General features: G+C 41.6%; 1 protein-coding gene and 1 pseudogene across 1 annotated transcript in view; both read right to left on the reverse strand.

Annotated features, from left to right (window-relative positions):
• The window catches only part of ARMH3 (armadillo like helical domain containing 3), a 170,625-nt gene that overhangs the window by 94,340 nt on the left and 50,637 nt on the right, over window positions 1-25,648 (reverse strand). Inside the window, exons 20-22 of the mRNA XM_077748423.1 lie at window positions 21,206-21,294; window positions 5,173-5,255; window positions 3,869-3,995 (exon numbers count right to left, since the gene is read on the reverse strand). Coding sequence (XP_077604549.1) covers window positions 3,869-3,995; window positions 5,173-5,255; window positions 21,206-21,294 — 299 coding nt within the window. The remainder of the gene's footprint in view (window positions 1-3,868; window positions 3,996-5,172; window positions 5,256-21,205; window positions 21,295-25,648) is intronic.
• On the reverse strand, window positions 5,853-6,195 carry LOC144218444 (10 kDa heat shock protein, mitochondrial pseudogene; annotated as a pseudogene).

Below are 25,648 nucleotides of genomic sequence, written 5' to 3' on the forward strand. Positions count from 1 at the left end.
AATAAAACCCACATAACTGATAAAGGACTAGTGTGCAAAATATACAAAGAAATCTCACATCTCAAAAATAAAAACACAAACAACCAATTCTCCTTACAGAAAAACTCTAAATAATTTATGTAGATACTCTCCCCTCAAGGAGGTGGAGCTTAACTTCCCTATCCCAACTACTAACTTTAGTGCTAACTGCATTTACTGACTTGCTTCCAAAGAACAGAGTATGGGAAAGGACGAAAAACCACAACTATGCACCGGAGAAACTTTGCAAACACTCCCCTAACCAAGTGATAAAGTTAATATCACCAGTGATAAGTCATGTTGATAATATACATCCAAATATAATAAAAAGGCCACTTTGACTTTGTGGCATTCTTTCTCCAAACCTAGAACCCCAGTCCAACCCTGAGTAAATCATGAGACAAACCTAAACTGAGGAAGATTCTCCTCAAAACTGTCAAGGTCATGAAAAACAAGAAAAAAACAAGAAAACATCAGACAAGAAGAGACTAAAGAGACATTAGAACTAAATATGATATGCATGGAATCCTGGAATACAAAAGGGGTATTAGAGGAAAAATTAGTAGACTCCAAATAAAGTCTAGAATTTAGTGTGTATGTGGTAAGAAAATACGTATCATAAAATTTACCATCTTAACCATTTTTAAGTGTTAAGTATACTAACACCTTTACAAAACAGATCTCCAGAACCTTTTTATCTTGCAGATCCGAAGCTCTGTAACTATTAAACAACTCCTTTTGCACTCTCCCTCTATCCTTTGGTATATCTCTTGGCTATTGTGACTAGAGCTGCTATGAACATGGGAATGCAAAGTTTTTTTTTAATGGACAAAAGATCTTCAAAACTAAAGAATATGGCAATTAGAAACAGGGAAAGATGATCAACATCATTATTTACTAGGAAACACAAAAGAAAACCATAATGAGATATTGCCACAAACCTGTAAGAAGCCCAAAACAACCAACCAAACAGACAAACCAGTACTGGCTAGGATATGAAGCGAATGTAACTCTTGCATATTGCTGAGGGGAATGTAAAATAGTTTCTCTCTTTGGAAAACAGTTTGGTGTTTTCTTTATAAGAAACATATATTTAACCATGATAGCCAAAAATCCATTGAGAGGTATGTAACCAAGTGAAATAAAAGCTTGTTTTCATATAAAACCGTGTACAATACTGTTTTCCAGGTCTTTATTCATCATCGCTAACATCTGGAAACTTCTCAAATGTCCTTCAACCTTGCAATGGAAAAATTAAGCTGGCATAGTCTCACAATGGGTATTATTCTAGGATAAAAAGGAATAAACTACTGATATATGCATCAACATAGATGAATCTCAAACGAATTACTGTGTAAAAGAAGCCAGACTCAAAAGACTATATGATCTCATCTCTGGGGTTTTTTTTTTGAAAGAGCAAAACTAAGAAACAAAGAAAAAGCAAAACTCTGGGGCCAGGGAACAGGTTAGTGGCTACTACAGGTTGAGGCTGAGTGAAGGAGTTGACCTCACAAGCACAAGAGACATTTCTGGGATGATGAGACTCTTTATCTTGATTTTTTTTGGTGATAATTATACCTCTATACACATTCGTCAAAACTCAGAACTGTACATTTAAAAGGGTGCATTTTACTATATATGGAAGTTTAACTTTAAAAACTTGACTTAAAAAACCAAGTGTTTTTTCATCATACTTGACACAAAATGGAAAGCACTGAAACATGCTGTTTGTTGTATGTCATTTAGTTGCAATTTCTCATTTCCCTATTTGCATTCACCTGGTTAACATTTTAATTCCCTTGGAAGATGTGACCATGCCCAGATATCCTCTCTTATCTTGTTGCTGTAGCTACTAAGGCTTACCTCATTTGACTGTGCACACAGCCCAGCTGAGTAGGTATGCCAGGCTTCTATAAACTATCTCCCCACTCCAACTCTTCTTCCTTTCCTCACACTGAAAGACATCTTTATTCATCTATTAATGGTTGCTAAGGCCTCTGGGGCAGCTCTCCACCCTCAGAAAATTCTACCTTCTTGAAAACAAGGATAGAGATAAAGCTGGGCGATGCAAACCCCACAAGGAACACTGAATACATGTGACCATAGGAAGTCTGCTAGAGGGTTCTCATGGAAGACTTCCTAGCTCCTAAAAAAAAAAAAAAGACCATGTGTCTTGATTCGACCATTGGAACTCGCTATCCTTAGGGGAGCTGACCTGATGCTAAAGCTATTATTCTGAAAATGAGAGCAGAGAAACAGAAAACACCCAGTCCTTGCAAACATTGAGCAAAGGATCACACCTTTCTGGAGTTGTCTTTCCTTATAATTCTTGCCAAGTGAAATCATTTTTCTATTATTTAAGGTAGTTTAAGTCAGTTTTTTTGACACTTGCAGTTGAAAACATCCTACTAATACAAGGCCCTATTCCTACTGTCGAAGACATCACAGCAAAGCTATACATGGCTCTCAGAAGTTATCCTCTACTGCTCTAAAAAACAAAATTTATTACAAAAAATTTTTCTCCTCCTAGGCAATCCTTCTTTTCCACTGTTTGCTTGTACTCTTTCTCCTAGTACTTGTTCCAAATCCCCTCTAGTTTTCTCATGATATGAGACAGAGTTTTCACAAATAGTGCCAACAAAAGGGATAAAGCAAACTAATCTGTAGTGACATAAAACAGATCGGTGGTTGCCCAGAGATAGAAAGCAAGGGATTGATAGGGGTGGTAAAAGGTGGCAGAAGGCATGTAAAGGGATACAGGGAAACTTTTGGTAGGTGACAGACACTTTAATTATTTTTTTCTTCTTTTCTTTTAATGTTTATTTTTTGGTTTATTTATTTTTTGAGAGAGAGACAGAGTCAGTGCAATCGGAGGAGGGGCAGAGAAAAGCGGAGACAGAATCCAAACCAGGCTCCAATCTCCGAGCTGTCAGCACAGGGCCCGATGGGGGCTCAAACTCATGAACCGCGAGATCATGAACTGAGCCAAAGTTGGACACTTAACCGACTAAGCCATCCAAGTGCACCAGATATGTTCATTATCTTGATTGTAGTGAGAGCTGCATGTACCTATATGTATGTCAAAATTCATGAAATACTGTATACTTTAAACAAGTGCAGTTTATTATATATCAATTATACTTTAATAAAGGTTGTAAATTAGGACTTTTTTAATAGCTTTAGTGAGGGGCTTTCTGTTTCTGTGTAACCTACAGAAATCTTTCCTAATCTTTCAAACTCCAGGAAGGTTTGACTAGACTCTTCACTCAAATTTAGAGGGATTAAAAAAAAAAAAAAATTTATAGGGATACATGTCCTCTTACAGAAATAAGTTATACTTACTATGGCCGCAGAGTAAATTTTCATATTGAGCCAATCACCAGAAGGTTTGCAAGAATGATTTTTATCTAATCCCACTTCCTCTTGTATGTTATGCTAAAAATACATAGGTACATTAAAACTCTTTAAAATCCTGTACCTTCTCAAATCACACAATGTTCCTTTGGGATCCAAGCTCTTCTATTTGCTGCTGTCAATTTCCACCCACTCTTTCACTCCCATCTCACTGGCAGTCACTAAATCCACAGGCCTCCCTCTTCTCTCTCTCTCTCTCTCTTTCTCATAAACATACGGCTACAGGGCTGCTAACCAGCTTTCTACTGAGATCAGCCTTGAGTGCCTGAAAGCAAAGAAGTCTGCATATAACTTCCTATAGCCTGAGAAGAAGAGACTTTATTTCTATGCCAGGGAGGGCACCAAGCAACTAGAAGAGAATCTTTTGTAGTTTTTTCCTCTTATATGCCAAAAACCGCAGCTGATGGGGAGAGAACAAAAAGAAAAGACAGCTTACCCATAGAGTAGAGGTTGTCAAAGCTCTGGTGCATGCGGATAATCTCATAGTAGAGTTCATCGTAGCTGCTGGGAGTGGGCAGGAATGTGTCGCCATATGTGATAAACATATTAAATAGGTTCACAATCTAAAAAAGAAGCAAAAGCCCATACACAGGCATTAAGCTATGAAGCAGGATGGTATTATCAGTAGTATCCTGTAGCCAGTTCTTACTGGCTTGCGAGAACTGACTGTTAAATTTTCAGGAATTTTGTGAGCTGGTGTTTAACAAAGCCATTATTAAAAATTAACATATAAACTTACAATTCAATAAACTGTATTAAAATGAAGGTAATACTCAAACTCACAACTTCCTAATTATTTTCTACCTTTTAGTATTATGTTCTTGAGATTCATTTACACCTCTTATACCTGTGTGGTGAGACTATCATGAAATGGTGTATTATCCATCACTCTGCATTCAACAATGTCAGACTGTTACCTTGAAATCGGCCATGGTGAGAATAGTTTTACCATAGAAATCCACAAGTGCTACAAAAATCAGGGCTTCTTCCCCACCCAAATGTTAAACATTTATGAACACACTGGATAATCTCCTGAAAAGACAGTCAAAAGGCACAATGCCCTCCTTTTACCCCAAATAACCAGTCTGATAAACAGGAATCTGTAATGTCCCTCTGAAACCAAGTACAGCGATGATGGAACCACTCATCTGGCTGGGACACCTCTACAGGTCTTGCTCTGTACCAACAAAGAGACTACAGTAGTCTAGTAGTGTCTCACCTGGGACCAAGGCTCACAGAGACTGACCCATACCTGCTCCTGCCAGACAATATACTCTCATGAAAGACAGTCTTGACTTTGCCAAAGACACAGGTGACAGTGGGAAGAGTGAGGAGCACCAGTCTAGAGAGTCTAATCCAAAGGGAAAATAAAGGTCTGGCTCCCGCAGTGGCTCAGTCCCCAGAATACCAGCTCCTGTTTCAAACTGGCCCATCTCGATTTTAGGATATGGCTTCAGAAAAAAGGAAAATATTTTTTTAATTTAAGTACAGTTGACAGACATCACATTAGTTTAAGGTGTGTAACCAGGGATTCAACAGGTGTGTAAATGGGGATTCAACAAGTCTATAGGTTGTGCTGCACTCACCGCAAGTGTAGCTACCACCTGTCACCATGTAACACTATTACATCACCAATGACTATACTCCCTAACTGTACCTTTTATCACCATGGCTTATTCTTTCCGTAACTAGAAGCCCGTATCTCCCATTCCCCTTAAGAAATATTTTTTTGTTACTCACCATAAGGGCTAATGTAAAAATGTTGTGTTTGGCCAAAAGTACGGTCTCATTTGACATAAGGAACTTCAGCAAATTTATCAAGGCTTAAAAAAAAAAAAGACATCAACAAGCTATTTAAAGAATAATCAATAAAGTTAAATGAAAGCAATGAAAATATACTTAATTCTAAGAAATCCAAATAGGAGTAGAATGAGTAAATCACAGCTACCAAGAACTTTTTAAAAACAGGTAAGGTAGGAGCACCTGGGTGGCTCAGCTGGTTAAGCATCTGACTCGGTTTCAGCTCAGGTCATGATCTCATGATTCATGAGATCGAGCCCTGCACCAGGTTCTGCGCTGACAGCACAGAACCTGTTTGGGATTCTCTCTTTCCCTCTCTCTCTGCACCTTACCTGCTCATACATGCACACTCTCTCAAAAGAAATAAATAAGCTTTAATAAAATAAAAGTAGGTAAGGAAGATATATTCAAAGCAAGCACTGACCTTCCCAAGCACATATCTGCTTACCTGCCCATAGAAGGTTTCCAAAAATCTACTTCTTTGTACCACTTTTTTTAAGGGGGGGATACCATTAGTTTATTACAAAAGAGAGACATGCAAATTATTTACATGACAAAAGATTTCACAACTTCGTTGGAATGGGCAGCTTCACTTGATGCCAGTTCAAAAATGATTTATTTCAGTCTACATACTTTACAAGAATGTCACCATCTCTAAATAAGAAACAATCCTTGTCATCTAGAACTACTCTGGTGCCTCCACATTCTGAAAGAACTTGGTCTCCAACTTCCTGGTTGGATCCCTAACTAGCTGAATCTCTCCAGCCTTCCCTTTAGAGCCCCATCTAACAGCTACTCCTGTTGCTTGCAATACTTTTCCTTGAGATTGTTCTGGAAGCATCATGCCTCCTTTGGTCACAGTTTGGGCTGTGTTCCTTTCGACTAAAACTCAAAGAGGGGAAGAAACTTTCTAAAGGCCTGTCCTGCCGTGACTCCAGCCGCCGCGGTACGTACTCTGCTCATGAGACCCACAGTCCCACCTCTTCGTGCAACTTTTTTTTTTTAATGTTTTATTTATTTCTGAGAGAGAGAGAAAGAGAGAGCCAGCATGAGCAGGGGAGGGTCAAAGAGAGAGGGAGACACAGAATCCAAAGCAGGCTCCAGGCTCCAAGCTAAGAGTACAGAGCCCGATGCGGGGCTCGAACCCACAAACCATGAGATCACGACCTGAGCCGAAGACGGGCGCCCAGCTGACTGAGCCACCCAGGCGCCCCCGTGCAATTTCTTAAACAGCAAGTAAGCTTGCAAATCTGACTACAAAAAGGACATCTGAGTGTTCCAAATGTATCCCCACATGGCGATTACCACATTTGTTCAATTTAGAGGTCAAAATGAAGGTCCTCCTCTCACCCTATGCAGCAAGCATGTCATGTCACTAAGTTTTAGCTATGCATTTGTTGCAAACACCATAGCTGAGAGGGACATCTTTCAATTCTAACAGGTCACCAGAAATGCAAGCAATGCTGGACTTCAGCTCTAGATAGGAAAACAGCTGATGAAGAGAAAAAAAGGCCCTTAACTCTTCAAACAGAAGTACAGCTTGCTCTGTCCTCTCTCAACCATGACAACATTTACCAAAAAGGTCCCCTTTCTCTCTGGTAATTTTTTTTTTTAATGTTTTATTTATTTCTAGGAGAGAGAGAGAGACAGCGTGAGCAGGGGAGGGTCAGTCTCTCTGGTAACTTTTAATGAGGATTAAAACCCAAGCAACCTCAGCTGAAAGACTGACTGTTAAGTCTCTAGCTTAACGTGTAGGTGTAAAGACATTTTTGCAAATAAATACTAAGGATAAAAGAAATCATCAGTTGCCTCGTGCTCTTTCACCCGTAACCACGAAATAAGTCCTCGATCTGTGCCCATCATGGCTACTGTCCCTGTCCCTACCTCCCTTAGTTGATGGGAAACTATACAGAAGGAGCTCAGCAATTGGCTGAGCTGCAAGCAATTGGCAGTCCTTCTGTCTTCTCCCCCTCAACCCTCTCTACTCCCTCAGACATAAAAAAAGGCTTGACCTCTCCTTTTCTAAGACCATACCTGCTTCTTTGCCAGCAAAGAAGTCCATTCTCCCATGCTGTCTGAGCTTTGTGTGAAGTTTACTACCCTTCGAGAAAAGATGTGAGCTTTGATTGGAAACAGCAGGGAAGACGGGTAGGAGTAAGACTCTCCAGACACTTGCCGCCTGCCACACAACACCCCTTATTCTCAACCTCTGAAATCACAGGTACAGTAAAGAAACAGCAGGCAAGGAAAAGTACAAGAGCCTGTCTACGTTCTGTTTCTAAAACCTGAATCTTCCCCTCAAATAGCAAAAAAGCCTTGCTAGAGATGAAGGTGATAGGCATCCTCATTTATGAACTCTTCACCCTTGCACTGACTCCAGTTCTCTGAGATTTTATAATGGAAAGGCAAATGATAGGCAGCTGGCCCTTTTCATGTCATCAGTTAACAAGCAATCTGTTGGACTAGACCCAAAAAAAAGCTCCATAGGAGCCCATTCGGGATCACACAATCTGCTTAACTCTTACCGGGAGCTCAGAGAATGAAGGGGGCTAGCTAAAATCCACATAAAAATGACTAACCTAGCCCAAGCCTCTCCCAGCAATGGAGATCATCTTGCTGAGTTATTTAAGGACTGCCCAACCACCCCCTACCCCAGAGCTCGGACAAGTCCTGTTAATGGATAAATCACCTGACAAGCAAACTCTATAAACTCACAAGAGACGAGAAAAGGAAGGGTAGAGCACATGGCTCTCTACAAAACACAATGGCTGGAGAGAGACAAAGCAGCTTTTGCACGCATCCAATCAGCAAGGGCTTTTGACCCCAACACACGCGGCAAAAAGATGCAGCCTCAGCAGTGGTTATGTGGTAATTCAGGGCAGAAAACCTAGAGAAAAGGAGGTGGGAGCGATGATTTATTGCTCCTCTGCTGGACTACAGCTAGTCTTGATCCCTGGGATTCAGAGCCAGGGATGACAAAGTGATAAACACAAGGGGAGGAAGAGAGCAATTCTGGCACAGGCCAAGAGGCAACCGGTGTCCCAACTACCACAGCCGTCAGTGGGGCCAAACAGCACTGAGAAGTAGAGTCCAGCACTGCGATACTGTCAGCACCAGGGAGAACCTGCATCCCACCCCTGATAATTCAAGCAGACTCCTACCCACCCCCCACATCCCCAAAAGGCCAGGGTTTTCTCATCTGGAACTAGTCATTCTCTAGAGGAAATTTAATAGGCAGAGAAAATGAACAAAGCAATCTTAAAATTGGCTCCACAAACCTCTGACATCAGGGACCACAATTCCTCCAGCAGGAATGCCCCAACCTCCCATGAAACAGTGCTTTCCTTTCTCCTTCAACATCGCCCTGACTTTGCACTCACTCTGTCAACTGTTTGGTGTCCCCCACATCACTACACGCACGGTGTGCTATCCTGTGACCTGATGTGGCGGGAGTTCTAAGTCTGTGAGGTTTCAACACAGCTGATTTTTGGAACTAGAAAGGACCCTGGAGATCGTGTAATCCAGTTCCCTCGTTTCTGGATTAGAAAACACTTCCTCCCCTCCCCAACCACCCACCCACCCCAAGTAGCTAGTGACTAAGCTGGGACTAGAACCCAAACCGCTGCTTAGTGTTCTTTCTGCCATTCCATTACGATTAAATAAAGGTGGATTAAATAAACTCCAGATGGAGTTAAATGTTAAAGGGAAAGAAGCTTACCTATAAATGGTGTGCTTAGATTTGCTGACTACACTGTTCCCAACACTTCTCTAGACTCTGGTTTATAACTTTCTCTACCTACTTGCTGTTCCAGTTTATTTTCATGTTTTTGGTCCACTTTTTCTCTTGGTCCTGAGCTACTTATTAGAGTACAGGTGTTTAATACCTCATTATTACCCTTCTACTGCCCATTTGCAACACTAGGACTCCAAGCAGCGAGCTTCTCTCAGCATTAAACGCCTCAGCAGGGCCTCTATATCTGCTCTCATTGCTCTTCTCCACAGCTCACCTCTCACACACCTCTATCCCCTCTTCCCTGTTTCTGCTAAAGAAAGAAAGAAAGAAAGAGAGAGAGAGAGAGGGAGGGAGGGAGGGGGGGAGAAGAAAGAGAGAAAGAAAGAAGAGAGAGGAAAGAAGGAAGGAAAGAAGGACAGAAGGAAGGACAGAAGGACGGAAGCGAGCACACAGGGGTAGGGAGAGAGGGAAGGGGGAGGGAGAAAGAGAGAGGAAAGGGAGAAATAGCACATGACTGTCAACTAAAACTATTCCTATACCCCTCACTCAGCTCTTCCCCCTTGAAAATTAAGTACTGATGGGGGTGCCTGGGTGGCTTAGTCGTTAAACGTCTGACTTTGGCTCAGGTCATGATCTCACAGTTCATGAGTTCAAGTCCCACATTGCGCCCTGTGCTGTCAGCTCACAGCCTGGAACCTGCTTCCGATTCTGTGTCTCTCTCTTTCTGCCCCTCCCAGCCCACACTCTGACTCTCTCAAAAATAAATAAAGGTTAGGGGCGCCTGGGTGGCTTAGTCGGTTAAGCGTCCGACTTTCACTTAGGTCATGATCTCGCGGTTCATNCCTCCTTTATTTAATAAATAAATAAATAAATAAATAAAGGTTAAAAAAATTTTAATAAATAAAATTAAGTACTGAAACTGGAGTATGATTGGATCTGGACTTAAAGGGAGCCAAGATCCCCTTTCTTTATGCAAAATCAGAACAAAAACAAAACAAAACAAAAACACTGGTATAAATAACTAGCAGCCAGGCTTATTTATAAGCTATTATAGTATAGAGTTATGCACAGGATTTAACTGCAGGCCAAAGAAGAGAACAGCTTCATGTCAGCCAGGGACAAGTTCAAGGACAGTAGAGAACTGGCACTCGGATCTCAGTGCCAACACATAAGTAGCACAGAGCTCATGCTGGCTGGCTCCTGGTTCACCACTCTCCACACACGTACACATATTTTTAGAAAACTGCCCTTTATCCACTTGTCTACTTGGTGTCGTCTGGGCACATGACCAGCCAAACTGTTTCACAGGCAGTCACAGAAGTAGCAGTACATAGAGAGAAGAGTTAAGATAACTATAAAAGATAAGGGGTTGGTTGTATAAACGTAGCGTTGTTAACTAGTCATATAAGAGTTTGTTATCAAGTACATGTTGTAGTCATTGTGGAGATAAAAGGGGCAGGAAGTACTTTTTTAAAAAAATTTAACATGTTAGTTTATCATGTTTCCATCTTTTTAAGATGAGAGAGAGAGACAGCAGGGGAGGGGCAGAAAGAGAGGAAAAGAGAATCACAAGCAGGCTCTGTGCTGTCAGTGCAGAGCCCGACCTGGGGCTTGAACCCATAAACCATGAGATCATGACCTGAGCTGAAACCAAGAGACAGACACTCAATCAACTGAGTCACCCAGGCACCCCCATGTTTCCATTTTTTAAATAGTTTTTAAAAGGTAAAAGGAGACTAACACCAGCTCTTCCTTACCAAAGACTTGACCCTTAATTAGTCTAAGATATTTCCAAAGAAGAAGGGCCCATGTTATGATAATTCAACACTGTGTAAATAGTCTTGCCCATTTGAAGAGCAATGGCTGCTCATCCCCACAAAACAGAAGGGCACAGCTTTTGGATGCAAAGTGTAAAAAGTGAGTGATGAAAAAATAAATACTAAATGATTCAACTTATATGAGGTACCCAGGGTGAGCAATTTACGGAGACAGATCGTAGAATGGTGGCTGCCAGGAGTGGGGGAGGGAGAAATATAGAGTTATTGTTTAATGGGCACAGACAGTTTCAGTTTGGGAAGATGAAAAAAATTCTGGAGATGGAAGGTGGAGATGTTTGCGACAACGATGTGAATGTACTGTGAATGTACTTAATGCTGCTGAATCGTACACTTGGAAGTGGTAAAGTTTATGTTATGTATGTTTTACCAATTAAAAGCAAATAAAAGGTCAATGTTTTTCTTTCTATCAACACAAGCATGAGCCCCACAAGCATCCATCCCAACTTTCTATAACCTCAGCATAAGGGACCAGCTACAATTCCTGCATTCGGGCAGGAATGCAAAGTCAAAATGAATCCTGAGTAGCCTTTAAGAGAGCACTACGGCAGTTTCCAGAAAATGATCACAGTTCACAATCAAAGCTACCAACGCACTTACATGCCAACAATATTCTAGGACATCCTCAGGAGTCTTGGATTAGACTCCTCATCTTTGCTAACACTATAAAAAGGAGGCTCCAGATACCTGGCTCCAAAAACTCTTATCCTACACTGAGTGAAAAGTAAGAAGTTATGTCAGTGAAATATTTGAGGTATTATATTACGCATGCTATATGTTTAAGATGTAGGGAAATGGGTGCTCCATACAGACTTGTTTCTTCACTGGACAGTCTTTTCCACCAGGCACTTTGAAAACTTGGTTTCTGGGCTCTCAATTTCAACTACAAATTGGCTGCAACTGCTGCCCCTTTTAACTCTACTAGAGGGACCTGGCAGTCTCAAGCTTAGTTTGGGCCCAAGCTCCTTCCCTTGAGGAGTGTTGTGCATCAAGTATGACAACAGGGCACCAAAGCCCTGACTTCTGTAAGCAGACACATGTGGAATATAGGAGAATGCACAGGGTCTGGGAAGTTGAACCAGGAACAGGTACCTGGATGGTTCCCTGAGTCACAGATGAATTCCCAAAAGCAGAAGAAGCTGCTCTATTTTTCAAACACGAAGAGTTCAGTGCTATCCACCTGAGAATCCGGCCACCACACCACAGGCCTCCCTCGCCCAAGGATCCTTGTTTGCAGAGCTGTCCCTCACATTAACATACCCCCACATAACGAGGATTTGCCCAGATTTTTCCCTAAACTGCTTTGAATTCAAGGAGAGAGTAGCACCAAACTGGCCGCCACATAGAAGAGTAGAATGAATAATGGATATGGGAACTTCTCCAGGACTACAACCTGTCCCCCACATTGAGGTAAACCAGGTGCAGAGAACAAGCCAACTACAGGAAGGCACAATTAAGTGGTAGCTCAGACGCCCGCCTCAGAGAAGCAGAGGGGACGTTTAATTACAAAACCAAGTGAATGACATTTAAATAATATTAAAAACAGGAAGGAGACAGAGAACCTCTAGCAGAGTACAAATAAATGTCTCCAAAGAATCAGGTCGGAGAGCCCTGTCTGAACAGCTTAAACATACTATGAAGAAAAAGAGATAGAAAGCAAAGACAAGATGCAATGAGGCCCTATTTTCTGGCCTGGCATGGAGTTAGGATGAGACGCCACAGATCCAAATCAAACCAGGTTCATTTGGGGAAATGGATAATTTCACAGTGACTGATAAAAGAGCAATATTAGCATCTCACTTGCTTAGAAGAAAGGCAGAGGAACTCCAAGGACAGGCTAGAAATAGCACCAGTGTACAAGCCAATGCCTCCAAAAGCCCAGAGGAACTATAAACTCTAGCCAATTCCAACATCTCTGGACAAAATCACCGATTACCCGAGGACACTGCCAGCAACCAGCAGGCTCACTGTCAATCAGCAAAAGTGGCACCGGAATGACTTAGAAGCCAACACCTACTAGTAGAATAATTTTAAAATACACTAGGTGGCCTCTCAGAATATTGGCATCTGTCTGGCTGCAAACCCAAGCACCTCACTAAAAGAGGCCAATGAATCAAACAAGAGAATGAAATGGCTTTAGTTGTGCATTATGAGCCTCTCCAGGTGAACAGAGCACAAAAGCACAAGGAATCTCTCTCCCTACCTAGACAGTAACTGCAGTAGCAGAATCTGTCTGATGTTAACTATTTCGGAACTCTGAAGTCTGACAGAAGTTTGCAACTTCCAGGGGAAGACTTGGGTGGTAAGTTTTGGTTAATTTTGGTCAACCTGAGCTCTTAGCACAGTAGCAGCTGTCCATCCCCCCCTGGCCATGTGGCAAGCAGCTATGCACTTGTTCCTGCAGCAGCACACACACAGCCTATAGGAGCTAAGGTGGGCAAAAAGGACTCTGTCCTCCAAATACTGGGAATCTGTGCTCTGATAGCTGATTGCTTTTTCTGATCACAGAGATGCAGACAGAAGCAGGCAGCCATTATTGTTGCACCTCCCCTCACTGAAGGCAAGCCCTTCCCCATGCAGATTTACATCCACAAGATTTAAAGGGCCAAGCGCCCCTTTTTTTCTCCACTTTCATTTCTTTGTCTTTCTCCTTTTGGGAGCCAGACGTTAAAGACTAGAACATTCAAAAACAATCACATATGGGAGCATAAGGGACTCAGTCAATTGAGCGTCCAACTCTTGATTTCAGCTCAGGTCATGATCTCATGGTTCATTTGGGGGGGCGTGTGTGTGGGGGGGACATTGAGCCCCTCGGCAGGCTCAGAATGGAGCCTGACTGGGGATTCTCTCACTCCCTCTCTCCCTGCTCCTCCCCCACTCATGCTCTCTCTCACTCTCTCAAAATAAATAAGTAAACTTTAAAAAATAATAAAACAATTACATATACAGGGAAAATTAAAAAGTGACTGCACATGCCCGAGAAAAGTCTCAGAAGAGAGTGAAGAAGACATAAAGTTTATACTCAGGCTGATCCTGGGCACAAGCAGCCTACAAAAATAAAAAAAAATAATAAAATAAAATAAAACAATAAACAAAAATAGTAACAACCAAAAAAAGCCAACTCTGAGGGAGAATCTTATTTCTTAAACCTGAGGACATTATATTAAGTGAAATAAGCCAGTCACAAAGAGACAAATACTGTATGATTTCACTTAGTGGGGGTGCTTAGTGAAGTCAAAATTATAAAGGCAGAAAGTAGACTGCTGGTTGCCAGGGGCTGGCACAGGGAGGAATGGGGAGTTCGAATTTAATAGGTATAGAGTTCTCATTTTACAAGATGAAGAGAGTTATGGGGACAGATGGTGGTGATGGCTACAAAACAATGTGAACTCAGTATCACTGAACTGTACACTTAAAAAGATGGTAAAGTATTCTGTGTGTTTTACCACAATTAAAAAAACAAAAGTACATCAATAGGCTGCCCTGCTTAAGATTCCACAGCCCTCCAGATGAACTGAAAAAAAGAACAAATCCTCTCTTTACAATTTTTTTAAGTTTTATTTATTTAAGTAATCTCTACACTCATGACTCCAAGATCTCTACACTCGTGACCTCGAGATCAAGAGTGGCATGCTCTTCTGACTGGGCCAGCCAGGCACCCCTACAAATCCTTTCTGGAAATGGAAATTAGGTTCTATCTTACATTTTCCTTGCTGTTGAAGTATAATCTGCTTAGAATGAAAAATAAGGTTCTCAACTTGGGGACACTGCAATTCTCCCAGTTACCACACCCCCTCTTCTTTATCATGAAAATGAGCCCTTAGGTAAAAGTTCCCAGATGGAACTCAGACTCTGGGAAATGCAGGATCCCATAGACCTCATTTCATTCCTGTGCAACCACCTCTAACCTTGCTCAGAAGCCACTGCCTTCTAGGTCCTACACCACCTGCAGATTTTTTCCAATACTGCCTAGCTGAGAGGTAGCCAAAATCATTACTCTTTAAGAAATCTAATAGTTAGTGAGATCACGCCTGGGGGGCGGGTGGGGGGCACATGATGTAGAACCAAGAATTTTACCTGCCAAAATGAGAAAAAATCCAATCACAGACCTATCCTGCTCACTGGAGGAACAATGGCACCTTATGAAACCAAATGATACGTTCCTTTAGAACTAGTACAGGCACAGCAACAAAAGCACAGCGACTCCTTCCTCTGTCTCTTTTAGTTGACAAGATGCTAATGGGCCTATAAGAGTTGACATTTCTCTGGATAGGAAATGACTTTGTGTAGGGAAAAGAACAGAGATTTCTCACTCTTTTTAGGAGCTTTCTGAATCTTTTTCTCCCTCTAACAGGCTAAACCTGTTAGAAATTCTTATCTTTTGCTTCTGCCAAGTTTCCGAGGGGATGAAAGAAAGAGTCAAAATAGTATATATTTCAGATTTAGCCAAATGTGGTGATTTGAAGGCAAAAAGAGTTTCCTTGGCATTCTTTTTTCAGTCCTGGGGCTTTCTACACTGCTCTACAGATTCTTTCCTAACGAAATGATGGAAACAGGAAAATGTCTTCTAATGACCCTGTATTAAAACACTCTGAGAGGAATTGATTATCCACAGAAGAAAGAAGTCTCCATCTTTTTGCACATGGAGGCTAGAGCAGTCTTAATTAGGCACATCAAGCCTAGAATACATCTTGTAACATCTTCCCCTACATCAGAGAAAATTTGGGGGAAAGAGGAAGAACAATTTAAAAAGCAATTTTAAAAACAAAATAGCAACAGCAGCTGCCAAAATTCCTCTTCCCATCTACTCTAGCTGTTTACTGCTTGTCCTTCCCTCCTCCCTATACCTTCTTCAAATCTAAAAGAAGCAATATTGTAGAGTTATATAAGATGTCACCATTGGAGGAAGCTGGGTGAAGGGTGCAAGAACTCGCTATACTATTTTTGCAACTTCCCGAGTCTATAATTATATCAAAATTAAAAGTTTTTTTTAAAAAATTGGAAGTTTAAAAAAGAAACTAAACAAGAGAAAAAAAAAGCTGACAATTCAAAGTTCAAGGGATAGTTTCCCCAAATCAGGAAGGGCTGACAAGCTGTCAAAGCTATACTTACACATGAATGCACAGATCTATCTATGGCTCAGGTCAGTCTTCCTCTTGAAAATTTCCAGTCCTGTATGACAACAACTACAATACAAAAAGCTTCCAACAAAAGCCTCTCAATTCCCAGTCTCAAGATATACCTAACCATGAAGTCACAGGCTTCTGCCAACAAGAAGAAAGCCAGCTGGATCCACAAAGCTGTGACCTTCTCTGGGTTCTCCATTTCTCCCAGTAGGTATCTAAAAGGTCAGGCCATGTACGATTTCTCTCTTTTTCACAAAGCTGTGAATGCTTTGCATGCTATTTAGCACAGTGAAGCTGAACAGATTGTTTTGGGGGCTTTGGGGGCCTTTCTTCCTGCAGGGAGGCAAATGTTGCCTAGTGATCTGCGTCTGAGCATAGGAGTCAGGAACTCTAAGTTCTAATCATGACTCTGTTTAGTATCTGGTTCCATGATCCTTAGCAAGGCACTTACCCTTCTACACCTCCACTCCCTTACCCAACAAATGGTGATAAAAATAATGACTTATCACCCAGGGACGTGGCAAAGTGAAAGAGTAAGAAGGACTGTGATCCATAGATAAATGTCGAGTATAAAATGTCAGTATAAATCTGCCTTTAAATCGACCCATGTTTTAGGACTATCGGAAGCTACACTGTTTAAGTGCAAGCTGCCTCCCCAGTGCCCTTTCTGCCTGCAGAGGAAGTGGAAAAAGCAGACTCCACAAAGCTCTGTTCAGGTCTTTTCCTCTCAAACTACATGCTTCTCTCTAAACATTCTGCTCATTCTTCAGTTAATGGCTTAGAAACCAACAAAGTTTCCATTTTTACTTAGTTGAAAGCAATCCATGTATCTGTAGGGTAAGAAAGAAACAGACAAAGGAAAGTGAAATCACCCACCACTCCCTGTCACATCACCAATACAAAGAAAAAGGTGACGAAGTCACCTCCACAGAAACACAGCAACAAACATGCTACTGGGTTCTATTATTATTGTTATTGTTGCTGATGCTGTTTTCAGGCTTTCAGGTGGAGGCTACTTTAAGAGAATGTTGATTCATCAATTATGGAAATTCTTTCTACATGTCCACTTACCCATACCCATTTATTTATTCATTCAAATGTTTTCTGAACCCCTATTATAAGCCAAGTAGTGTGCTGAGGATAAAGCAATTAAAATAAATAAAAAATAAAATAAAATAAAATAAAAAACAAACACGGGCCTTGCTCTATAGGAACTTTTTTAAGAGGAAAGAAAGGTACTTATATCATTATACAGACTTATGCAAACTCCGCAAAACAATGCAGTATGCTAAAATAGAAACCCAAAACCCGTAGGAAGACACAGAAGATAAAACATAGGGGCCAATGTAATCTTTAGCCTCAAAAAGTTCAGAAAGGAAACTGTGAAGGTATAGTTCCCAGGAGGAATACACTATGATCAATAAATTTTAAAAATATATTAAAGCAGATAGTAAATGTGAAAATGGAATTAGGAGGCCATGCAACCTAAAAGTAAGACAGAGTTTCTTTTTTTTTTTTTAATGTTTGTTTATTTTGAGAGAGAGAAAGAGGGAGCATCCTAGCAGGGAAGGGGGCAGGTACAGAGAGAGGGGGAGACTTCCAAGCAGAGCCCAACGCGGGGTTCGAACTCAAGTAAAACTGAGATCATGATGTGAGCCAAAACCAAGAGTCAGCTGCTTAACTGACAGAGCCACTCAGGTGCTCCAAGGCAGGGATTCTTAAATGATCATGGATGGCTTCAGGGGGGGGTCCATGAATTCTCTAAAATTATATGCAAAATACATACGTGCAAATGGGCATTTTTCTGGACACAAAGATCATCTTTCATTATATTCTCAAAGGTAAAGACCTATTTCCTGGGATCTGCTCATAAAACCAAGTTTTCTATTGCTATAGAGAATAGTTTTAAGACCTAATCTTTTACCTTGAGGCTAAAATAGGAGATCTAGGTAGCCTAGAGGTCAGAGAAAAGCTTTTGAACTTTCCGTAACTTAGTGAAAAATAGTGATTGCTAAAAAGGGGGCAATGAGAGAGGCAGGACTTATCCCTTTCCCTATTCCATTTGAAGTCAGCCTAAATATATTTCCCCACATACTCAAATACATGGTGACAGGCATCATATAAATAGACAATGGCAGCAGGTAGTAGGTCAGGGCTTGTATCTGCAAAACCAACATATTAGGCAGGATCAAACCTGCAATTAATACAGCTGCCTCCTCCTCGTCCACAAGACCAAGCCTAGGAATTCCATATGAGAATCTGGAAGGGGATCTCTGGCCACTTCCCCAATAACAAAGAGCAACTGACTATAGTCAAACAGCAAAGGAATAAAAATCACCATTCTAAGCGCAGTGATACTACACACCCACGTTCCAAATGACAAAAGGCATTTGGGCCCTAGCCAACTGCTTCCTAGACACCCAACGGCTTCTGTGTGTCCAATCTAACAACACATACCTTATCAGTTTTACTTACAAGTAAAATTCAATTAAAGTTTGCAGCACAGGTATGGCAAGCATCTATACACATGAACATATTTTCCATGGTGAGGTTCAAACATCTCTAGCAAATCCCTAAGCCTAGAAGGTAAAGAAAGAGTAAAAACATGGGCATACCAACATATGAGGGGTACTGCCAGCCAAGGAGTGGGTGGATCTACCACAGCCACATTTATATTCACTGATTGCAATATTATACATTATTACGGGCTCTGATGCATCAGATTAGTGTAGTATTTTGCAACTTTCCTTAACACCTGCTGCTCTCCATCTCACCATACACTCTGTGTACGAACACACGGAGCCAGGGTTCCAGAAGGCTCACCAGTCTGTATAGGCAAAAGACCTAACCTCATTTGGCAGAGAACTCTAGTTCAAGTGCCAATGCCTCGGGAACAAGAAGTCGTCCAAGCATCACTACAATGACCCTCGTATACATCTCCTCTCAACCTATCAAGGACCAGAGAATGCCAATCAATCAGTCCTGGGATAGCACATAATTCGGAACAGAGCTGCACATGACAGAAAGTACTCAAAGACTTAAAGTCACCGACCAACACAGAATAAAAAAGGTCTCCCACACAATTTCCTAGACAGAATGGGGAAATGCTAAGATCAAGAAAAGATAGATATAAAATTTTTAATCTCTTTAAAAGATAATGCCTCTTTTTTATTTATTTTTTTATTTTTTTTTATAGGAGAGAGAGAGACAGCATGAGCAGGGGAGGGTCAGAGAGAGAGGGAGTCACAGACTGAAACAGGCTCCAGGCTCCGAGCTGGCAGTCAGCACAGAGCCCGACGCGGGGCTCGAACCCACGAACCACAAGATCATGACCTAAGCGAAAGTCGGAGGCTTAACCGACTAAGCCACCCAGGCGCCTCATAATGTCTCTTTTTTAATGTTTATTTATTTCTTTTAGAGAGAGAAAGAGAGCACATGCTCAAGTGGGGGAAGGGCACAGAGAGAGGGAAACCGAGTATCTCAAGCAGGCTCCACAGTATCACAGCGCAGAGCCTGACACTGGGCTCGAACCCACCAACTGTGACTTGAGCTGAAACCAAGAGTTAGACGTTTAACTGACTGAGCCACCCAAGTGCCCTGATAATTGCCTCTTTAAACAAAAAGGATGGCAATGCATTTTGGGGTTTACAACATATGCACAAGTAGAATGTATGACAGGAGTAGCACAAAGGACACGATAGTAAAGGAAGGAGAGTAATGGAGCCCCCCAGCCCCCAGGGAGATAGACTGGGGTGAATGGTAAATGGCAGCGTGGAAAAGGCAATGCAACACAACAGGGAGGAAGAGCACTGCAGGTGACAGGATGGGAGAAAAGCCAGAGAGATCCCGAGGAACAGAGACAGGATGGCCAGGATAAAAAAGGAAAGTGGAAAAAAGAGAAAATCAACCCAGGAAAGAATCAAAAGCAGGTAAAAACTATTGCTACCAACTCGTTAATACTACAATGGGCAACTTCACCCCAGTTATAGACATAAACCATTTGCACTCGTAAGTGCTACAACTGTACCAACATCCACGGATTTGTATCATTTTTGTGTTTTCTCTTTAAACCTAAATTGTTAGAACCTCACAATCATATAACTATCCACAGGCAACCACAATAGTCCTATATATTGTGCCTACCCAGGAGATTCTACTACCTTCCATCATTTCAGTCCCTTTTGATCTCTTTAGATCTTCTGATATTCCTTCAATCTCAAACTCTCACACTCATACTCTTTTCTCCTAAAATACGAAAATGCCATTATTGCCACTTAGTGTTTTTCTCCTATTCACCCTTCACCACCATTGCCAATAACTGCAAAGAACTTGCTAATCCATTAATTAAAGATCTCTACTTCCCATTATAGAGGGCTAAATTTAGAAAGCCAAATTGGGTTGGGAGGAAACCATGTGTCACAACAAGTGAGATGAATTCCATGGGAGGGGGTGGGGTTACTGGCCTGCTTCTCATAAAGGCTCTGACACTAACACACCCTCCTCTGTAGAGAACGGAGAGGAGCCCTCTCGTGGGTGGGGCAAGCATTCATCACTGTAATCATCTGAAGAAGACTTTATTGTACCATCAGGTCACAAAAGCCACAGGATCTATCAGCAGGCAAAGGCCTCAGGGAGCATGTCTCCTCTGCTTTCCTGAAACCTCCAATTTAGTTACACAAAAGAAAGGGGTGGCAAGTCTGCATTAATTGTACCCTTAGAGAAGAACCACTTCCCGCCAGCAGGGGTGGCTGTGACTTTACTAGGCTACCAAATGGATACAAAGACAAAAGTAAACACTGTAATTTGCTGTTTTTGTCTCTGGCACAGGGGGAGTGGTACAAATGACACTGTCTGTAAACAGTAATATCGCCAGATGTAACACAAAGAACAGGATTCCCCCCATCTCTCCACCCCCTCCCCGCCCCCTCTCCCTATGACATTCCTCCTGAGATTACTCATCTTAAGGAAACACAGAAGACTCCCTATAGTCCATATGCTGCTTCCACATGGAACGGAGGGAGAATCCAAGTTTGTACGGACTCCTCCTACCTCACTCTTACTCAGAGCAAGAATCATTAGAACTCAAGAGAAACTCANGAGGGGGGGGGGGGGGAGAAGGAATTTCAGAGAAAGTACAGTATATGTGACATGCCCAGGTCTTGTTAGCAGCATCCTAAATGAACTAAAAAGTTAAAAAAAAAAAAAAAAAATATGTGCCTAGGCCTAAGGGGCTCATAAAAGATATAGGGAAAGAGGATGAATTCAAAAGAGAAAGTTACCTGACCAGAGTTCCCGCCAGGTATAATGCAGGCGTATTCTACACTTCTTCTGGTAGCAAAGTAGTTTATGTACTACCTGAATGCAGCGTCTGTAACAGAGAAAAACTGGGATAAGCCTAAGAGTCTGATGCAACTCACTGCAGATACCCTTTACTTTAGCAATTCAGCTTCACTAAAGCCACGAAAGATGCTGGATATGAATTTGTACACATGTCAAAGAAAGACACTTCAGCTTTTAAATTGTACCCCCCACCCCTCCAAGCCCCCACACACAATGCTTGTGCTAATTCCCTTTGTCACCAGGAAAAGAGGGCTATAATCACATATAGGTCAGCAGTTCATTAGGCATCAGTGATACCACTCCCTTAAAAATCTTTCCCCAGAGGAAAGCAAATATCAGTGAAGCAGAATTAGACTACTCTGTTCGATGTTGCAAACACAGGATACAAAAATACAAAATTAAAGAACTTAAGTCTTCAGATCTATTTAATTTTTAATTTAAACTTTAAAGTAGATTTTGGCTTAATTCATAATTAAATTGTATTTACATTAAGAGTTAAATTAAAAATTCATTCTTCGGTTGCACTAACCACATTGTCAAATGCTCAACAGCCACATGAGGCTGGTGGCAACAATACTGGACAGCACAAACATACAGAACTTTTCTATCACTAAAACTTCTACTGGATGGTACAATTCTAGATCACTGGAATATTCAACATTACTCACATCACAATAACATATATGTTTGGGGGAGTATCTCCAAATAAGCAGCAAATAGGTTGAGGTTGAGAGGAAAGGCATTTTTAAACATTATAAACCTAACAAAAAAAGTTTTTTCACCTCTGACTGGGGGATGATTTTGAAAGCATAACAAGCCATGGAGGAAAGTACAAAGATGAATACTCATGAAATTTACTTTCTAAAAATGAATATCTTGTGTGATTTTTTAAATTACATTAAAGCCAAATCATATGGGGAATTACACTTGTAGCAAAAGATACCAAAGCATTACTGTGCTTAATATATATGTTTACACAAATTGATAAGAAAAAAAAATAACACCCCTAATAAAAAAGAGGGGCAGGGCCAGCAGGGTGGCTCAGTCGCTTATGCGTGCAACTTGATTTCAGCTCAGGTCATGATCTTACTGTTGTGGGATTGAGCTCCATGTCAGGCTCTGTGCTGAGCGTGGAGTCTGCTTAGGATTCTCTTTCTCCCTCTGTCTCTGCCCCTCACCTGCTCGCGTGCACGCACTCTCACAAAATAAACATTTAAAAAAAAAAACTTGTAAGTGAATGCTGATAGCAGCATTATTCATAATAGCCAAAGATATAAACAACACAAATGTTTAGCAACTAATGAGTGGATAAATAAAATGACATCACACATCGATACAATGGAGTATTAATCAGCCAGAGAATGGAATGAAGCATTAACACATGCCACAACATAGGCATAGACAAACCTTGAAAACATTATGTCACAAAAGGTCACGGGGTATATGATTTCATTTATATAAAATGTCCAGAATAGGCAAACATATAGACACAGAGAGTAGATTGGGGGTGGAGAGGCAGAGATAGAGGCCCAAGACTTGGAATGTCCCCCTCTGAAAATCCAGGCTCATCACACAAAAGATTCAAAAGAAATTGTCAAATCTACATTTTCATTCATTCATTCAACAAATAATTTTTACCAAACATTTAGCACTTAAGTCTTACTGGAACTAGGGTAACAGGTTCCTGGAAAGGAGACCCAGATAACCTGCCAGTTTCAGGCAAAAGAAAGAGGCTTTTCCTTTTGAAACTGTTTTGACATGAAAGAATGAGGCAGAGAAAACAGAAAAAGAAGAGACAAAATAAGCAAGGGAACAGGGCAGAGCTAAAGTGGCTCCTCTGTACCTACTATGCCCCAACGGCAATTTGGCTGAATGGCAGCTTCAAGTAAAGAATACGTCCAGAGCTAGGATTGAGACGCTCAGGTTCTACAGTTCTACTCTGAGACAAATGGGCTTGCTCTGCGACCTCAGCAGCCTATTCTTATTTGCCCCACTATTCAGATCTCTCTCTGTTCTTCCCTCTCCTTGCAGCTCTAGGTAGTCTCGTAGCAGGCTTTCAGATCGGAATTATAAGAGAACTATGTAACGGATCTCTCTTTTCTTTAAATTCTTTTTTATTTAGGTAGGCTCCATGCTCCTTGCTTAACCTGGGGCTCAAACTCACAACCCTGAGATCTATCGACTGAGACAGACAGGCACCCCTATAATAGATCTCTCTTAAAAGACTTCATTATCTTCAGGTATGGTATTAAAAATATTTTTCAGGGGCAGCTGGGTGGCTCAGTCGTTTAGCATCTGGCTTCAGCTCAGGTCGTGATCTTGAGCCCCGCATTGGGCTCTGTGCAGACAGCTCAGAGCCTGGAGCCTGCTTCAGATTCTGTGTCTCCCTCTCTTTCTGCCCTCTCTCACTAACACTCTGTTTCTGTCTCTCTCAAAAATAAACATTAAAAAAAAGTTAATATTTTACAAACCATACAGAAATGTAAATTAATACAGAAATCAGAAGCTCTATCTTTCTGGCCATTCCCTACTTTCTAACTACTGCTGACTACTTTGATGCCAAAGCCCAGGGATGACTAAGTGGCCTGCTGCGATTCTGTATCTTTGGATTACAGAAGCCGCCCATGATCAGTACTTCAGTGCATCAGCCCTGTTCTCCATGCAGTGTGCCTAACGTGATAATACATAAATACATCAAAATTTTAAATAATTCCCTTTTATTATCTTAATATACCAACCTGTATCAAAACTGCTTACCAAATGACATAAATTATAGTGTAAAGCATCCCAATAGTTTCCAAATCAATTATTGGTTTTCAGATATTGTGGTATGATCTCCTGTCTGATGCAGTTGTCATTAGCTATAAGATGTCCCGGTCTGAACCATGATTTAACAACTTAGGAATATACAAAGCCTTCTATCAACTTCCCTATGAAATTGATAAGTCATTAGATACCTGGTGCAGACGGCTTTGCTGCAGCCAGCAAAAATGGCATGACCAGCCACACACAGTACATTCCTGCACGCCAGTACCTCTCACGCGGCCCGGATCTGCACAGCCTACACCGTGGCTCCATTGACAATGCCACCCAACCTGGAGCCCTGCAGAGCAGCAGGGAAATACTACCCATGCCCCCTCTCCTGCTGCCACCACCCTCTGGGCCAAAGGCTATGACACTGTTCCTAGGCTCTGGTCCTGCTTCTACAGCCACCCAACAGGTGACATCATCACCAGTCTCTGTAACTTACACTATTTACCAAGCAGAATCAAAATTTTCACAACTGTTATAGCCTTAAAAATTACGTCAAATGTACTGTTTCACTGGGGCATTTTCCCTCCTATTTCAACATGAGACAGTTCCACTCTAGCCTGAAGTCTTCTTGTGGGTCCACTGGTGTCTCTGCTGTCTTCTAGATAGCAGGTTTGAGAATTTCTCACTGAGAAAGTTCTCCGTGTAAGAGAAGCATAAAGGAAACATATTCTCAGAGACTATGTCTCCTCTCTCCCAAACCCTGTGGCAGGAGTGGGGGTGGCAGCAAGATTCAAGGAATACAGTCAGGAGTGAAATTAATTGTTTAAGTTTCCCCACCTCTTACTGCTCCAGGCAAAACTTGACTTTTCTTTTTTTCTCTCTCTCTCTTTTTTATAAGTACCTTTCTCCACTATTACTTTACCTACAGAATTCATACACAGATGTGAAATTGTTTCATTTCTGACCCAGATTCTGGTTTTGAGTATTAAGTCTTTCCACACTCCCTATTTCCTCATATTTCACCAGGAGGATTATAAATGTATCTGAAATGGTAGAATTTCATTCTGCTTTCAATTTCTCCGTCTGCGTATGCTGCTGAAAAGCAGTACATAATGAGAAGGGAGAGCAGCAAACTGGCCTGATGCCCAGCTGGGAGCAGAGAAGTTCACCTAAAAAGGACTTGATGCTCCAAATGCCAAAAGCTGGGAAGAGAGTTGGAGGAAGGGGTGGGAAGATCTGGAAATATGCCCACGGGTAGTAATGAAGAAAGTGAATTCAGCCTAAGGGTGGGACCTTCTGCCCAGCCACTTTCAGCTTGATGCCTCATTATCTCCTCCATCTTCCCTAACCTCAGGACATTCAATTAGGGAGCAGGTGGAAAAAGCAACTGAGAAAGCAAGGCAATACCAAAAAAGTTAGAAACTGGGGGGAGGAGGGAGTTAAAATATTCATGTAGACCAGGGTCATCGGCTGGGATGTGAGGGTCTGGGTAGACAGCCACATGCCTGTAACTCTACATGCTGAACACCCAATCTTATCATGTCATCCCACCTTTATCTGTCCCCCATCAGCCACTTAATCTCAGGCAACCGTCCTTCTCCTCTCCTATGCTTCCTCCGTGCACACTA

This window comes from Crocuta crocuta, unplaced genomic scaffold (assembly GCF_008692635.1).
Source record: "Crocuta crocuta isolate KB4526 unplaced genomic scaffold, BGI_CrCroc_1.0 scaffold619, whole genome shotgun sequence".
In the NCBI taxonomy this organism is placed as follows: Eukaryota; Metazoa; Chordata; class Mammalia; order Carnivora; family Hyaenidae; genus Crocuta; species Crocuta crocuta.